The sequence below is a fragment of the Nomascus leucogenys genome, chromosome 17 (genome assembly GCF_006542625.1).
Source record: "Nomascus leucogenys isolate Asia chromosome 17, Asia_NLE_v1, whole genome shotgun sequence".
Classification (NCBI taxonomy): Eukaryota; Metazoa; Chordata; class Mammalia; order Primates; family Hylobatidae; genus Nomascus; species Nomascus leucogenys.
Window position 1 is genome coordinate 29,968,894 of NC_044397.1, and position 18,495 is coordinate 29,987,388.

Sequence of the window (18,495 nt, forward strand, 5' to 3'; positions counted from 1 at the left end):
CCACAGGGCCTTCCATCCATCCTAGGAGGGATGCTGGCATCCCCCTGTCTTAGCACCCTGGTGCTCCCCTCGCTCATCTGTCCCCTCAGTGGACATCTATGAAGCTCCTGTTCTACATGCTGGAAAAGCCAAGACCTGCTCCAGATGCTGGAATCAAAGGACCCGGGAAAGCCAGGATCTTGACTGGCTTGTTTATCAGGACCCTGGCTTCCTGCATCCAGGCAGTTCCTATTCCAGGGCAGAGGTAACACACAGGTAATTAAACCAGCAAACAACAGCCCGAGCGCGATCAATGCTTTGGAGGAAAGAGAGGAGGGCTAACACGAGAGGCTTAGGGAAGAGACCGGAGTGACAAGGGCCCGGACACACAAGAATCCCGCAGAAGATCTTCTGATGGGAGGATCCGCCAATCCAGGGGCCCACGGTGGGCAGAGCTCTGGTGATGCTGGTGGCTGGAGCTTGGTGAGTGGGGCACAGGCACTGCAGGCCACAGCACACGGGGCTATGGCATATCCCACTGCAGAGTGAAACAGGAGCAGGAGGACCTGACCTCCCCAAGACCAGGATCCCTCGGGCCGAATCCCCCATCTCAATGCCACGATAGAAAGAAGCTGTCGCTCATCTCCACACTTCCTAGATCAACCAGAAACAGCTTCCAGAGAAGAGCAGGGAAGGTGTTTCCAACACAGAAGACTTTGAGAGAGGAAATGTCAGGGGCTTGACAATGAGTGACAGGTGAAAACGGAAGGTGGAATGCAGATGGCTCAGAGGAGAACGGGTGGCAGAGATTCTGTAGACCAGGGAGTGAGGAGGCCGGCCGGGGCTGTAGCATCATCCTACAGGAGAGCGGCAAGAAGGGGAACGGTGTGGGGGCAGGGGAGGAAGGGTCAGATCAGGGGTGTGTGTTGAAGGTGGAGCCGGTGGGGTTATGGCTGTGAAGCGGAGGAATGGGGTTGGGGGCAGGTGGTTCTGCCCTGCTGTGCACGTGGCCATTGCTCTGCACCTGCTGGGTCAGTGCACACCCTGCTCAGGTATTATTCCGATGCCTTCTGTGTCCCTCTCTCCTGCCATCTAGACACCAATGTGTCCACCGAAGATTCTGGTCTGGGAGGCACTTCTTTCTCACCACACTGGGGTGAAATACAAGTCCAGCTGTCTCTGCCTTATGGCCCAGGGCAAGTTTCCCCCTGTAATATACACAGACAGACTGTAAAAATTATAGATTATTTAATGTCTGGGAGGAAAAAATACAACCAGTACATCAAAGAATATCGGCGCTCCATTTAAAGCCATGATAAAAGTTTCCTTTTAAAATAAGCACATTTAGATGAAACAGGGAGTTGATTTGATGAAGAAAATTTAAACACTAGATTTTTATTTCACTGAATCTCAGATGCCATTCACTGTAAGATTCATCGTTATTTTATGAAGTGCTCAGAAAGAAAAAATGTTCCCAATAAACTAGGGCCCAGTACTTTTGTGTCATCAATTCTGAGCTGCATCCCAAATCAGAGATGTAAAAATCTGAGAAAGAAAAAAAAAATAGCATCTTAGACAATTGATGGACTTTGGTAAATAACAGTAGAGGTGAGATGTGGGCGTGGTTTTTGAACCAGCAGAGAGGGCACCGGAGGGACGCGGATTTAGTGTGGCCGCTTCGAGGGGCGGCTGGGATCTGTTGTGACCTTCCGAGCACCGAGCACCTGCCTGGGAGCCAGGGGGCCTGGACGAGGCTGCCTTCGAGGTCCCACAGCAGAGGCCCAGAAGCAGGCATGCCATTTGCTCTTGCTTGTCCTGCAGGGAGAAACAGTAGAGAATTTTGGAGACACACATGGGTTCCATGAGCCTATGTTACAAATGCCTTTTCAAGGGTCATAACCAACGAGGACCATTCAAATGAGAAATGACTGTGAAAGCATCATAGTTCTGATTGACCTACGAGTCCTTCCTAATCAAAGACAGCTCAAGTTTTCCCATTCTTCCTCAAATAAGTGACTGGTTCTCCTCCCCAGCCTTCTGTGTTAATGCATTTGCAGAATCTTCCTGGAAACTCCGTGGTATGTGCCTCTGAGCTTCTCTCCTAGGCTGTTGCTCTGAGTCTTGTGACAAAGTACTTCATGGGCCGGGCGCGGGGGCTCACGCCTGTAATCCCAGCACTTTGGGAAGCCGAGGTGGGTGGATCACCAGGTCAGGAGTTCAAGAGTAGCCTGGCCAAGATGGTGAAACCCCATCTCTACTAAAAATACCAAAAATTAGCTGGGCGTGGTGGGTGGCGGGCACCTGTAATCCCAGCTACTCCAGAGGCTGAGGCAGAGAATTGCTTAATCCTGGGAGGCGGAGGTTGCAGTGAGCCGAGATCACGCCACTGCACTCCAACCTGGGCGACAGAGCGAGACTCTGTCTCAAAAAAAAAAAAAAAAGAAAAGAAAAAGAAAACAAAAATTAGCTGGGCATGGTGGCGTGCACCTGTAGTCCCAGTTACTCAGGAGGCCGAGGCAGGAGAATGGCTTGAACTCGGGAGGTGGAGGCTGCAGTGAGTCCAGATTGCGCCACTGCACTCCAGCCTGGTGACAGAGCGAGATTCTGTCTCAAAAAAAAAAAAAAAGTACTTCATTCCAGGCAAGGCCATTCCATGGGTCATTACCAAGTCGGAAGTGCCGCACAGGGGCCTCGATGTGTTGGGTCCTCTTCTCTCTGCACTTTCACTCCCCTAGAATTGCTTCTGGCTTCTACCAAACCTTCCCCTCAGCCCAGTCTCCCAGAAACAAGACCCTGCGCACCTGACTTCCCTTGTGTTTCCAGTGTTGGCGTTTCTTGTTCGTTTCATGACAGTTTTCGCATCACTGGGAAACTCAAAGCATTCGGAAGATTTTTAGACAATCCTTTCAGCACGTCCTGCTCACACGGGCGTTCTGTGTTCTCGCTATACACAGGCACCCCCCAGGTATAATCACAGTGATAAGTGATGTTTGTTGAGCTCGAATCGGGCACTGTGCTAAGCACTTAATATCCACTATCTCCAAATCCTCAGAACAGCTCTACACTGTGGCTGCAGCTTTGCTTCTCCTCCCGCAGACAGAGAGATTGGGCTCAGAGCCACGAAGACATTTGCCCAAGGCCTGCGTTTTGAAAATGATGAAGAGGGTTGGGATTTGAACCCAGGTGTTCTGAGTCCAGAGCCAAGGCCTAAATTGCTCCATGATGGCCAGAAAGCATCTGGAGCCCTTGTGTTTCTGAAAGTAAATGTGAAGGTGAACTTCAGAGATGGGGCTGGAGGAGGATTCGCTAAAGCGTTTTATATTCTAGACAAATCACTGGCTGCACAGCCGAGTATGGGGCCTGTCTCGCCCCTGGATGACAACAGGTGGAGTCACTTTAGTCACAACGGTTTTCGCCTCTTTTCACAAATAACAAGACCGTCCGTCACCAGCCTTGTCTCTTTTGTCTGTTGCGAAGGGCTGGTTCCTTCAGCTTGGATTTTCCTGGCTTTGCAACCAAGGCAGTGTGCTCTGAGATGAGAGTGAGAGGGGAGCGGGCACTGTCTTTCTTCGCAGCTCCCTCCTTGGCTCTGCAGGCTGAGGGGCGGCCAGGAACTCAGCAGAAACAGCTTCATCAGGCCTCCCTGGGTGTCAGGAAGAACAAGCCATGCAGACCCCCCACGTGTGGGCTTGCTGGGGGCTTGGGCACGTTCCAGACTTCCGATTCCTGCACATCAGTCAAGCAGCGGATCCAGGTGGGGGCTGCCCAGTGGTGCTGGTGACATGAGGCATCCAGCCCCTATCCAATGGCCTTATAGAGCTGCCCCTAGACATGACACCTGGCTCTGACTAAGCTATGGGGCCCCCGCCGGGGTCTTTCCCGCCACAACACCGTCAGGCTGCAGGCACCATCAGCCGTGGTCCGGCTCCAGCCGGGATGAGCCTGAGTCTGGCTATAGGTTCCAGACCCCTTCTGGCTTCTCCCTCGGGCAGGACTCAGCAACCCTGCCCCCTCCCCCCCCCCAGTGCCACTCTGGTGGACCTCATGGCTGCCTGGGGAAGGCCCTCCTCACCACGAATGCCAGCAGAGCCTTGGGACCCTGGTGCTCGCCTGCCTCCCCTGATGGTATTGGCCAGAACCCTGGCTCACCGAGACACTAACCCCAGGCCTGTCCGACGAGCCACATCCCACAGCCACATACACCAAAAGAAGAACGTGGATCAAGAGAGGATGGCAGCTCAGACTCACTGAGTCAGCTTATATCTCATCGGGGGGCCAGAGCAGTGGCATCTAATGAAGATCTCCAATTGGTGGGTGGTGAACGTGGAGGTGGCAGAGGCGGAGGGGCCCATCGCTCCTTTCTGAGTCCAGGCCTTGGGCGGAGTCACCCTACACTGACTCTGCACTGGGCCACGGGACTGGCTTTAGCCAGCGGGACAATAGCTGTCATGAGGCAAGCGGATTCAAAAGCGTTTGCACGTGGGAGGCACCCTGGTCCTCCTGCTGCCCTTGGAACCCAGCCACCATGTGAACACACCTGGGCTGGCCTGTGGGGTGACAGCCACCCACGGCCCAGCATGGGAGAAGGGCCACCTGGGCCAGCCAACCCCCAGTGAGACTCACCGTGTGACCGCAGACATGCTGAGTCCAGTGCAGGCCAGCCTGGCCAAAGGACTGCTCTGCGGTACAGGAGCTGGTTTGGTGGTGGTGGTTTTGAGCCACTTGGTTTTGGAGTGGTTTGGTTCACAGCCATGCATGAGAGAGGTACAGCAGGTGAGGAGTCCATGTTGATCATGGAGCACCTATTACTTGATGCATTCTTAGACAATAGTCAGAGTTGGGGTCCTGACTATCGGCTGGGCACTCCCACTCATCCACCTCGCTCCACTCCTTACTGTGGTCCTATGAGGTAAGCACTGCCAACCTCAGAGCAGAGGGAGAAACTGAGGACTCCGCAGAGATCACATGCCCTACCCAGCCTCACACAGGGAGCAAGCAGTGGGCTTCAGACCACTCCCATCCCCGTTCCTGCATTCTCTCTTCCTCCCAGCTGACTGCAGATTTCACAATTGGCCTTGGCAGGAATGTGGTTCAGGAAGCCCTCATCCTGGCGGCTGCTCTCTGCCTGCAGGCATTTCTGAGTGTCTCGGCCTGCTGGGGCTGGGGAAGGGAGGAGGTGAACTCTGTTGAATGTGGGAGGATGCCGGGATAGCCCGGAAAGGACCACAGTGCCACATGATGGAGTGTGGCCAAGGGCAGGGTGGTTGAACAGAAGGCAATGACTGGGAAAAAGCAAAGCAGCTTCTTGCGCCCTGTGGAGGTCACACCATCCAGCCCTCGCTGCCCTGCACCTCCACACCCGGACCAGCCTCACCCCACGGCCGCTGCTCCTGCTCTCACCCGGAGGGGCTGCACTCCTGTCTGCTCCTCCCAGAGGCCCCCAGGAGACAGCTGTGCCTGCATGGGGGACTCCGAAAAATCCAGACCCTCACCCCTTCACTATTGCATCACGATTCCCAGTGGGGAGCCACAAAGGCGGTAACTGGGCCTCCACGTGACTTTCAGTATTTTGCTCATGGAGTCTGTGTGTGTCCCAGAGAAATGGTTACAAATGCAGTGAAACATCAGGCGTCCTTGATTTGGGCTGGAATTATATTCACTTGCTGTGGTCATGTGGTCATGGTGGTTCTCTTATAAAGACTGCCACGAAATGATCCATATGTTTATATTTGTGTGTGTGTGTGTGTGTGTGTGTGTGAATTGCTACCTACTTGAAGTATATTGTGAGGACAAAATATTTTAAAATGTAGTAAAGATAGTTACAAAGTAAACAGTGATCTCACCTGGTAGGGGCTCTGTAGGGTCTTCTGACCTCTTTCCACACCTCCTTACCCAGAATCAGGGCTGTGCCTGGGGCAGACATCTGCAAACTCCTGGCTGGGCATTGACCAGTCCGGCCAAGGGAAGTAGAGGGTACAGCATTTACCCAGTATGGGCAGCTCCTCTAGTCACTCCACTGGGCACACAGTCATGGCTCATCCTGTGTGCTGGGCAGAGCCCAGGGCCATCCCTGGCCATCCCCGTCACTCTAGGGAACACGCCTGGAACCCCTGGGGCATCACATTGTCCAGAGCACCAGGCCACCTGGTGCACCACCCCACCCGGAGCACCACACCACCTGGAGCACCAGGCCACCCGGAGCACCACACCACCTGGAGCACCACACCACCTGGAGCACCACACCCCCTGGAGCACCACACCCCCTGGAGCATCACACCACCTGCAGCACCAGGCCACCTGGAGCACCACACCACCCGGAGCACCAGGCCACCCGGAGCACCAGGCCACCTGGAGCACCACACCACCCAGAGCACCAGGCCATCTGGAGCACCACACTGCCTGAAGCACCACACCACCCGGAGCACTACACCACCTGGAGCACCACCACCTGGAGCACCATACCACCTGGAGCACCACACCACCTGGAGCACCACACCACCGGAGCACCAGGCCACCCAGAGCACCACAACACCTGGAGCACCACCCCACCCGGAGCACCAGGCCACCCGGAGCACCACCTCACCCGGAGCATCACCTCACCCGGAGCACCAGGCCACCCGCAGCACCGCACCACACCACCCGGAGAACCACGCCACCCGGAGCACCACCCCACCCGGAGCACCACCCCACCTGGAGCACCAGGCCACCCGGAGCACCATGCCACCCGGAGCACCAGGCCACCCGGAGCACCACCCCACCTGGAGCACCAAGCCACCCAGAGCACCAGGCCACCCGGAGCACCAGGCCACCCAGAGCACCACGCCACCTGGAGCATCACCCCACCCGGAGCACTAGGCAACCTGGAGCACCACGCCACCCGGAGCACCACACCACACCACCCAGAGCACCACACTACCCGGAGCACCAGGCCACCCGGAGCACCACCCCACCCGGAGCACCACCCCACCCAGAGCACCAGGCCATCTGGAGCATCACACCACCCAGAGCACTGCATCACCCAGAGTGCCACACCACCTGGAGCACCAGGCCACTGGAACGCCACACCACTTGGAGCACCAGGCCACCCTGAGCACCAGGCTACCTAGAGCACCAGGTCACCTGGAGCAGCATAACACCTAGAGTGCCAGGTCACCTAGAGCACTAGGCCACCAGAGTGCCAGGCCACCCAGAGCACCACACCACCCTGAGCGCCAGGCCACCTGGAGCACCAGGCCACTTGAGCATTCAGCCATGTGCTTGGGAATCCGATTTTATGGCAGAGCTAGTTTTATGTTTTTTAAAATGTTTTAAATGGTGATGGTTTATGGGATTGTACCCTGAGGCTTTGTAGTGCGGGACATGGTTTAAAAATTGATTAAATACATAAAATTCTGACACACCTGAGATGGGGAGAAGTCCGGGCTGGCTCTGCCTCCTGTTGGGATAGAATTTACAAAATCTGTACCTGGGTTTGTTTTTGCTCCAGGGAGAAGGAAGGCATTTTTAACAATGAAAAAAAAAAAGTTGCTCTCTAAAATCACTTTACATTGGACAGGACCCAGTTTGTGTGTTGATGACAGTCACTGTGTGCACAAACTGCCATCCTTATCACCTCTCAGCAATGGAAGGTCAGGGTCAGGCTCTGGGCACACATGCCCCATTCCTCTACAGGAAAACCCAGATTCGGGAGGTCACTCAAAAGTAGCCAAAATTGGCCCCGGGCACGGTGGCTCATGCCTGTAATCCCAGCACGTTGGGAGGCCGAGGTGAGCGGATCACTTGAGGTCAGGAGTTCAAGACCAGCCTGGCCAACATGGTGAAACTAAAAATAACAAAAATTAGCCAAGCATGGTGGCATGCACCTGTAATCCCAGCTACTCATGAGGCTAAGGCAGGAGAATCGCTTAAACTCAGAAGGCGGAGGTTGCAGTGAGCTGGGATCGCACCACTGCACTCCAGCCTGGATGACAGAGCAAGACTCCATCTCAAAAAAAAAAAAAAAAAAATACCCAAAATTGCTCTGAAATTATTTGGAAGAAAATGATTTAGCTGAATACATGTTTGACAAAAGGCATAATATGAAAACATTGAACCAGCTAGAAGGTATGTTGGAGATTTTTAGGATAAGAGAAATTTGCTTTGATGGCTTTGAAAGATGGACCTGTTTTGTAGTAGGAAGGCACTTTGTTCTTTTCTGAAGTGGAGATGACTGGGGCATTCCAGGAGCTGACTAGCAGTGCACGACCCTCCCGTACCAAGGACAGCCGTTTCTCAGGGCTGACAGCAGGAGGGCAGAGCTGGGCAGGTGGACTCAGGACGGTGGGTGCCACTCACCAAGGGCAGCTCTTCTCAAGGATGCTTCTTGGAAAATGAGCTCTGCCAATCGGTCCATCCTGGAAGTACCATATCTTGATATCCTCCTCCAAGAGCTGCATGGTGGAGATTAATCTATTGAAAGTTCTGAGAAGTCCAGCAGTTGAGAACTTATCTAACTTTTAATTTTTTTAAATGCATCATTTTCAAACTTGTTTAACCAAAGAACTTGATTTTTCCTTCTGGAAAATGCTGCATATGTGTAATTTTCAGTATTTATCGTCTCTCTCCCCCAAAATGTGAAATCTCCATTTTCTATTTCTAGGTAATACAACCAGCAAGACTTTTGCATGATCACTTGTTTATAACATCCCATAGGTTTGAGGACGTTTGTCTCTATGTTGCCATCATCCTCTAAATCGAGGCATCAATACTTGTAGTGAAATTAATTAATTTTTTAAATCCTGGCTTCAGAGTCCACAGATGAAGTTCTCATGACTCATTTGAGGCCCGGAGGCCGCAAGTTGGCCAACCCAGGCAGGCTGTAGCCTCCTCATGGGGTCTAACTAGATGGAGTATCTTCCTATGTCTTGTATACGCACCCTGTATTAATCTGTTCTCACACTGCTAATAAAGACATACTTGAGACTGGGTAATTTATAAAGGAAAGAGGTTTAATGGACTCACAGTTCCACATGGCTGGGGAGGTCTCACAATCATAGTGGAAGGCAAAGAAGAAGCAAAGTCACGTCTTACATGGTGGCAGGCAAGACAGCATGTGTGGGGAACCTCCCATTTATAAAACCATCAGATCTCATGAGACTTATTCACTACCACAAGAACAGAATGGTAGAAACAGCCCTCGTGATTCAATTATCTCCCCCAGGCCCCACCTTGACACGTGGGGATTATTACAATTCAGGGTGAGATTTGGGTGGGGACACAGCCAAACCCTATCACTCCCTTCCCTCGTGACTATGTCAGGAAGCTTGCAGTCACCATACAAGTGACACCGGACTTTGCACAGCTCACGGCCAAGTGGGAAGGGATGTTCCCCGGAGTGTCCAACCTGGAGACTGGCAGGACCGCCCCGCTCCCCCTGCCGGCTCCTCCCCCCACCCTCCCCCCCTCCTCCCTCATATCATTCCTGAGATGGCAGCCTCCCCCTTTTGTGTTGTAAGCCACAGTTGTTTTTTGTCAGCACCCACTTATCAAGCTTAAGCTCTAATTACACTTATCTGTGCTGACACGTAAACTCCTCCTAATTGTAAGAAATACTTCCTTAGCAAACTGCAGGGACCGCTTTCCTTGTTATCGCAACAGAACAGATGGTGGACAGTTGCTTCTCCAGGCTGAACCCCTTTCTTTCCTTTGCTTCTGGCGGCTGCAGGGGTGAGCAAGGTGGTGACCGTGGAAGTGAGAGGGAACTGGCAGCGCTGGCTGAAGGTGCGGGACCTCACCAAGGGAGTGACCTATTTCTTCCGTGTCCAAGCACGGACCATCACCTACGGGCCCGAGCTCCAAGCCAATATCACAGCAGGGCCAGCCGAGGGTAAGTGGAACTCCAGGGGCAGACAATGTCAATTGCAACTTTAGCCTCCAGCCTCCTGCTTCACTGAGCTGAGATCCGTCTACATGCTCAGCAAGGCGATGTTGGTGGCCGAGAGCTGGCATCAACTCGGGGATGTCTGGGCAACATGGACGTCTTCAAAAGCATGTGTCAACATGGACTTTGCAGGTGGACTTGTTACATCCATGAGCACATTCTTAAATATTAAGCATGTAAAGTTTTAGTTGGTTTTTTTTGGGGGGGAGAAATCTTAAGAGGAAAATAATTGAATTTGGCATTTGAAATAAATCAGAAAATTTTAAAGTTGTCCAGGTCATGGGGAAGAAGCATGTAAGTTCCCACTTATCCAACTGTTCTGCCCTTTGTTTAAAGACAGGAAGGCATGGGCTGCAGAACCGGCATTCAGGGAGTGCAGCTTAGTCCCGGGCACAGTGCAGGGTGCCCTGCGCGCGCCAGCTCTTTCAGGCCCTCTTCAGGTTTTTTTGTTGTTGTTTTTTTGAGACAGGGTCTCACTCTGTCACCCAAGCTGGAGTGCAGCGGCACGATCATAGCTCACTGCAGCCTCCACCTCCCCGGTCTCAAGCGATCCCCCCACCTCACCCTCCTGAGTAGCTGGGCTACAGGTGTGAGCCACCACACCTGACTACTTTTTTTGTATTTTGTAGAGACAAGTTTTTGCAATGTTGCCCAGGCTGGTCTCAAACTCCTGGGCTCAAGCGATCCACCTATCTCAGCCTCCCAAAGTGGCTTACAGGCATGAGCCACCACGCCTGGCCTTGCCTCCCTGTTTTTAAGATGAAAAACCGTGGCTGTGTGAGGTTAAGTTACCTGCCCAGACACTCTGCAGCCTCAACCGGTCTGACCCCCACTGTGAAATCTCACGGGGTGGGATGTGAGCCCCCCAGGGCTGATGCCTCACCTCTCTTTTCTTCTTTATCCCGCAGGATCCCCGGGCTCGCCTAGAGATGTCCTGGTCACCAAGTCCGCCTCTGAACTGACGCTGCAGTGGACTGAGGGACACTCTGGCGACACACCCACCACGGGCTACGTGATCGAGGCCCGGCCCTCAGGTAGGGTGGCGGGCCCCACAAACGGGGTCTCAGCCCAGCTGACGGCGATACTTCTAAGACTGTGTCAGGGGCTTCCATCACTCTCTCTTTCAGCATTTTCCCCCAACAAAGCTGAGATCAAGAGGGTGGTTTTGGTGAAAGAAGACGTTCAGGGCTCACTCAGCTCCTCCCAGCCTTCATTGTCACAACTGTGCCGTTCACCTTAAGGGCATATGCTTTGGGATGTTTTAGCCCCAGGACACTTACTTAGGATGATAATGGTTATTCCTAGAAACAGGTGAATGAGAACTTAGGGACACTAAAAGGCATTTTCGAATTCATCCATGAATGTTTTCAGGGACTCATGTCAGGGTTCTAAATGTTTGCAGCCAAGATGGAAAGCATCGGGCTTGTTTCTGATAATACGAAGATTTTTATTAATAGTGAAACTGACACATCGTTTGCTTCATTTTTTAGGCTTCCGAAAATGAGGTCTAAGATCCATTTCCAGCCCTATTCACCGAAATAGTTTTTTTCACCCTTCCTTCCATTTGCCTTTAATAACTAAGGATGGGCATTATTGGGAAATGAGTTTCTGATCGGGTGCGTCGGATATGACTGCTTGGAGCTAGAGGGTATCACCTAAGACAGAAAGGACGGAACAGCTCCAATATGACCTTCAGATGGTTGCACAGTTAATCGTGAACATCTGAGCATGAAAATATGTGATGTGTCAGGGACGCTATTCAGGAAGCAAACCATCAAACCCCGCCTGCCAGATTGACCACGGTGCTAGGAACTGCTTTAGTCTAATACTTAAACAGGCTATTAGACCAAGAGGAAAGACCCAAAAGCTACATCTGTCACTGTGTCAGGACACTTGTTCCCTCCCCCCCCACTAAATTGCTTTTGAAAGATTATTAGTTACAAGTGCCTTCTAGAAACTTTTTTATTTTATTTTATTTTATTATTATTGTTTTTTGAGACGGAGTCTGTCTCTGTCACCCAGGCTGGAGTGCAGTGGTGCAATCTCAGCTCCCTGCAACCTCTGCCTCCTGGGTTCAAGCAATTCTCCTGCCTCAGCCTCCCGAGTAGCTGGGATTACAGGTACCCGCCATCATGCCTGGCTAATTTTTATATTTTTAGTAGAGAGGGGGTTTCACCATGTTGGCCAGGCTGGTCTCAAACTCCTGACCTCAAGTGATCTACCCTCCTCGGCCTCCCAAAGTGATGGGATTACAGGCCTGAGCCACCGCACCCAGCCGCCTTCTAGAAACTTCTAAGGAGAAACCTAGTGCATAAGCGTGAAAAAGCCAAAGGCAACATAAACATTTCTTTGGCTCAATAACTCAGAAATCCAGACATGCTCGCCTGGGGGGACCCTGAGAGTATCTTTTGAGCAGGGCATCTGTCCTGTTGTGGAAACAGAGGGTCCTGAGTTGGTAAAGGATGTGAGTTTGGCAGGGGCCTCCTGTGGTCACTGCCTGTGAAAGCCCATGGCCCCTCACACAGCCAGCTGGCCCTTTGCTAACGACTTTGATTCAAGAGCACTTTTGGAGATTGACAGGAGCTGAGACGTGTGGGTTCTGGGGCCAAACTGAGGCTTTGTGGAGGCCAAGGGGGAGGGAGCCAGTGGCAGGGAGCAGCCCAGACTTAAGAAACCACTTCAGACACTTTCCTTCCCATATCCAGGGAGAGCACCGATTTCTTCCTCAACTCTTCCAGCCTCGGTGACAGAGCAAGACTCTGTCTCAAAAAAAAAAAGTTTCTAGAAGGCACTTGTAACTAATAATCTTTCAAAAGCAGTTTGGTGGGGGAGGAGGGAAAGAGTGTCCTGACACAGTGACAGATGTAACAAATAGGATCCAGGCGTTCACAAATGGAATTCAGAAGATCCGTGAGCCTGGATGGGGAAAATACACATTTTATTTTCACTGACCTCTAACTGGAATTTGGCATTTCCGTTAATTATGGATGCAGGCCCATTCGTTATCCAGGGCTGCTGTAGCAAAGTCCCACAAACTAGGCAGCCTCCACAACAGACATGGGTTATCTCACAGTTCTGGAGGGTGGAAGCCCACAGTCAAGGTGGCAGCAGGGCGGGCTCCTCCTGAGGCTGTGAGGGAGGATCTGTTTCCTGTAACTTCTTCCCCAGCTTCTGGTGGTTACAAGCCATCCTGGGTGATCTGGGGCTGACAGGTGCTTCACGCATCTCTGCCTTCATCTTCCCATGGTGATCTCCCTGTATGTGTATCTGCATCTCAGTTTTATCTTTTATGAGGATGCCAGTCATACTAGACTAGGGACCCACCCTACTCCAGCAGGACTTCATCCTAACTAATTACCTCCGCAACTGCCCTATTCCCAAATAAGCTCGTTGGGAGGTATTGGGGGTTAGGACTTCAAGATATGAATTTGCAGTGGGGGGCAGGGACATAATTCAATGCATAATAGTAGCTAAGAAACCACATAACTCATAGAAGGACCTGTGACACTTCCAGCAATACTTTCGTATGACTTCCCAGCCATTGCAGATATTTCACGATGCTGTTTAGATGTGTCCTTACATTGAAATCACAGTCATTTGTAGACTCTCTGCTGGGCCTTGTTGGCTAATGAGTCTATGAAGCGTAGACTTTTGAGTTGCGCTGGGATAAGGGTGGCTGCAGGTCACCTAAACCCAGCTCTTCATGTGTCTTCCAAGGAACCACGTCGCTAAACAAGTTAGTGCAAAGAAAACCACCCATAATCCATGCCTCCAGCATTACCTGGAGACACGGGTTCCCAGGAACCTGCAGGTGCCTCTAGGTGATTGTAGGCATTACTAGTTGTGTGACTCCGTTCTCACTTGCCATAAAGAAATGTCTGAGACTGAGTGATTTATAAAGAAAAAAAGTTTAGTTGGCTCACGGTTCTGCAGGCTGTACAGGAAGCATGGTGGCTTTTCTTCTGGGCCGTACAGGAAGCATGGTGGCTTTGCTTCTGGGGAGGCCCCAGGAAGCTTCCAATCATGGCAGAAAGCCAACAGGGAGCCGGCACGCCACATGGCTGGGGCAGGAGGAAGAGAGTGAGTGGGGGGGTGCCACACACTTTTAAACAACCAGGTCTTATGAGATCTCACTCCCTATTGTGAGAACAGCACCAAAGGGGTGGTCCTAAAACCATTCATGAGAAACCCACCCCCGTGATCCAAGCACTTCCCACCAGGCCCCTCCCTCAACACCAGGGATGACAATTCAACATGAGATTTGGGTGGGGACACAGAGCCAAACCATATCACCAGTAGAATTGGTTTCCTTTTCAATTTTACTTTATGTATCTACAACCATTCTGAGAAAGTGTCCTTGAGCCAACAGATCGCCACAGGGACCCATGGTGCCGAGAGCCGATTAAGACGCCTGTAATCCCAGCACTTTGGGAGGCCGAGGTGGGCAGATCACTTGAGGTCAGGAGTTCAAGACCAGTCTGACCAACATGGTGAAACCCAGACTCTACTACAAATAGAAAAAAATTAGCCAGGTGTGGTGGCACGCACCTATGGACCCAGCTACTCAGGAAGCTGAGGCAGGAGAATTGCTTGAACCCAGAAGGCAGAGGTTGCAGTGAGCTGAGATGGCACCACTGCACTCCAGCCTGGGCCACAGAGTGAGACTCTGTCTCAAAAACAAAAGACACCCACACCAGAAAACCACAGAAGGGCCTGGCTACGAAACTTCCTCCTCCCTGAACGCCTGCCCCCCCAACTACAGATTAAGGATCCCAGCGGACTGGTGGCTATCACAGGGTCACAGAAGGAGGCCTTCTGGATCTCGACCGCATCCCTGCCCATGTCCCCGTTGTGAGACTGCAGCACAGTTTTGCAGGATGTTACCACTGGGGGACATTGGGTAAAGGATGCACAGACTTGCCCTCCGTTGTTTCTTACAACCTCTTGGGACTCTTCAGCTACCTCAAAATGGTATGTTCACCGTAAAGTAATCATTTAAAAAGCCACGGTGTCCGTCCTCCCCAGCCTGCTCAGACAAGCACACCAATGTGTCTTTGAGCACTCTTGTGTGGGAGAGCAGCCTGTGGGATGGGGCAGCACCAGCCAGACGCAGGTGCCTGGGCTTAGCCTCTTAACGCTGTGAACACATCTTGGCATTTTCCAGGCAGCGATAAGGCGCTGGTTCTCAGGCTTGCCGAAGGAGCCCTTGACTTTCTCCTCAGGTTCTCATATGCTGCTCCGCCTGCTGCACGAAGGGAACAGGACACCTGTTGGTTACTGGTGCAGCCCAGGGAGCCTGGCAGGAAGTGCGGATTAGAAGTCATTGGCGTGTCGGTGAGGGCTTCATACTGGGCCCACGCCTCAGAGGGGCTTGCCTAACATGGAGAAGCTTCTGAAGTCACCTGAGTCTGAGCTCAGCAGGGTTGGGGCCAGAGTGTGGAAACCGACCCACAGGGGACCAAGACATGACAACAGACTTACCAAGAAGACGCCGGCTTTTTCGGCAAGGGCTGAAGATCCTGCACTTACTTCTGCTTGGCTGCTCAACATTCGAAAGCAGGTCGCCAACGATCTCCCCTTTCGGATCGTGAAGGGAACCCAAGCGGGCCACGGGACCTATGTTCTTTCATGGGAAGTTGAGAAAGACACCCCCTCCCTTCTGTGACTAAGGCCAGCAGCAGCTCAGGCAAATGAAACACTTTATGGATTGTCAATATTTAAACACCTTGCCGGTACCTGAGGGCTTTGGATCTCAGCTGTCATCCATTACAGGCCTCATTACACAAAACATTAAATGCTGTATCATCTCATTTTCCCACCAAAGCTCCCTGGCAAGACGTTCTCCAGGCGGGGTGTGGTTTGCTCCAGGTGCAATGAATGGGCCCCGTTTTGTATCATGAGGGGCCACACAGGGGCCCTCACCGCTGAATATCTGGGAGACGGGCACTCGGTGCCAGGCAGCCCCTCTGTCCCAGGTGGTCGGCTCGGCCTGATGTCTGTATCCAGCTGAGTCTCTACCTTGCCCCTGGGAGACAAGACACTCATCAGCTTTGTTGCTTTGGAGAGGGCAGCCAGCGGGCCTGGGCAGCCCGGGCAGATGGCAGTGGAGCGTCCTGCCCTCCCATCCCCATCCTTCCCTCCACCCCTGCACATTCTACTGCATAGCCCCTGTTGCTGTGGCCATGTGGAAACACAGAAATGAACAGCAGCTAATGAAATTAGCACCAGGCTAGAGCACAGATCTCCTCTTATTCCTGGAGAGGGCACTCCATGAGTGTGAGCCCAAGGACACCGCCACCAGCTTCCACCAGCACGGCCTGGCCCACACGTTCCTTTCTCTGGCTGTGCGTAAGTTTCCTCCAAATCCGTGTTGCAAAACTCCCTGGAAGGCACTGGAAACTATGCACTGGGCATATGCAGATGATTTATTTACACAGATTATTCTAAGGCATTTTACTGGGTAGATCATGAAGCCTAATTTACATATTTACACAATAGACTGGAATGACACTAAAGGAACTATAAATATATTTTCCTCTCCAAAGCAGCCATGAAATACATATTTAGAAAGTACCCAATGCAGGCAGATATTGTATTGGGTTTTTTTTTCTTTTTTCTTAAATAATGTGTGTAGCCCAGAGACGAGGGCTGGTGGCTGGAGAACAGGTCCCGTGCCTGACGGGGACACCCCCCAGCCAGAGGCCTGGACCACTGTCCACTGGTAGTCCCCTGGGGGCTTCCCAGTTCCCTCCCCATTGATTTTGTTCAATTTCAGTCTTTGGCAACGGGAGTTTTCAAGTGAATAAGGAAGAAAATCAGTATTTCTCTGAAGGTTTGGCATCCATAGAAGTTCCAAGTCAGCAGGTTCAGCAAGAGGGGCTGCTGCCATGGCTCTGATGGTGCCCGGTCCCCTCATGTGCTGCTTGTCTTTCTCATAAGCGCGTTTCTGACAGCTTGTCAGCCTGGCTTCCCACTCCTTCCTGGGGTCAGCCTGCAACACAGGCTGTCTTTCTTCCTCATCTTAACATGCAGTGCATTTTGCCTCCTACCTAGAATGAGGATCTGACGGAAGGTAACTGTCTTTTTTTAAAATCAGATGTATTTAGCCTCGCGTTTAGGCCCCACCTGCTTCAGTAAAATTTCTAACCTGGATTGACCATTTATACAAAGAGAAATGGCAGTATTTAAGAAATAAACAAGTGACAGGCTTGCATTTGCTCTGAGCTGCAGGCTGACAGTCAAGTGGTTGGTTGTGTGAGTGCGTGGAACCAGAAATCTCAGGCAGTGAATGACAGTTTCATTCAGCATGGAGACCCTGTTTAATTGTCCATGAAATCAAACTTTTGTATTGGCATGACGTCAGCCCTAATACCTGCAGCACACAGCTCCGTTCTGGGCATTGGAGGGATAAATTGAGTGCAGACCCTTGGACGTGCTGCGCTGGGCTCCAGCTCAATTCAGAAAAGAGGTGATCATGTTTCTGGGTGTATTAGGACATTGTCTGGGAACAGATGTGCCTCCTACCGCGTGGGCGGGGGGAGATGCTGGCACCAGAAGCTAACAGCTGACTCATTCTGTCAACTGGAGACAAGCATGGATGGATAGCAGAACCTATTTATACAGAAAAGATTTCTTTTTTCAAGGATCTTCAATATTAGCCACTTACTTCCCTTGTTTAAGTGGACAAATCACACTGTAAAAAATGAAGATACATAGTTTATATTCTTTAAAGAAAAGCCACCTCAATGGGAAGCTGAACTGGCTCTTGCTTTTTCCCACTCAGCCTTCCTTCTGAGGTGGATAGGATTGGAGGTTGTGGTGACAGTGTGGCTTCTTTAGGAATATTTTGCAAAGTCCCTTTCTCAGTGGCTTCCCGCTTTCTTAGTGGTATTTCTCCAGTGATGTTTCAGTAACAAGAGTCCAGGAAGGTGCTCTTTCGGGCAGCCAGGAAGGAAAGACCAAGTACGATAGATAGGTGTGATTTGCAGTCACGCCACTGTGCGGGCACCTCCTCCTTCCACAGACATGAAGTGGCAGGTCCAGCCCAGAGGTGGACATTACCCACAGGAAGTTCAAAGCCTGGGCCTCAGCAGGGGACTTGATGCCTGCATTAGTCATTTTGGGGGATCAGTGATCTGGGGATGTGGCTTTTTAGGGGTCATGACTGTCTTCTTCCAGCTGGGCATTGCTTTTCTTTTTTCTTTTTGAAACAGAGTCTCGCTCTGTTGCCCAGGCTGGAGTGCAGTGGTGCAATCTCAGCTCACTGCAACATCCACCTCCCAGGATAAAGCGATTCTCCTGCCTCGGCCTCCTGAGTAGCTGGGATTACAGGAGCATGCCACCATACCCAGTTAATTTTTGTATTTTTAGTAGAGACGGGATTTCACCATGTTGATCAGGCTGGTCTTGAACTCCTGACCTCGTGATCTGTCTACCTCAGTCTCCCAAAGTGCTGGGATTACATGTGGGAGCCACTGCGCCCAGCCCTTGCTTTTCCTATGATGGCAACACAGCTCGTTCAGTGGGGAAGAGAAACCAGGCTGGCTCTCCAGACATCCCAGCAGGCTGAACCTAGCCTGGGTGATTGACAAGCAGCT

At 51.8% G+C, this 18,495-nt stretch overlaps 1 protein-coding gene across 1 annotated transcript in view; it reads left to right on the forward strand.

The window, feature by feature from the left end:
* The window catches only part of SDK1 (sidekick cell adhesion molecule 1), a 965,381-nt gene that overhangs the window by 911,731 nt on the left and 35,155 nt on the right, over positions 1-18,495 (forward strand). The window contains exons 39-40 of the mRNA XM_030795976.1: positions 9,683-9,844; positions 10,807-10,932. Of these exons, the coding sequence (XP_030651836.1) occupies positions 9,683-9,844; positions 10,807-10,932 (288 nt within the window). The remainder of the gene's footprint in view (positions 1-9,682; positions 9,845-10,806; positions 10,933-18,495) is intronic.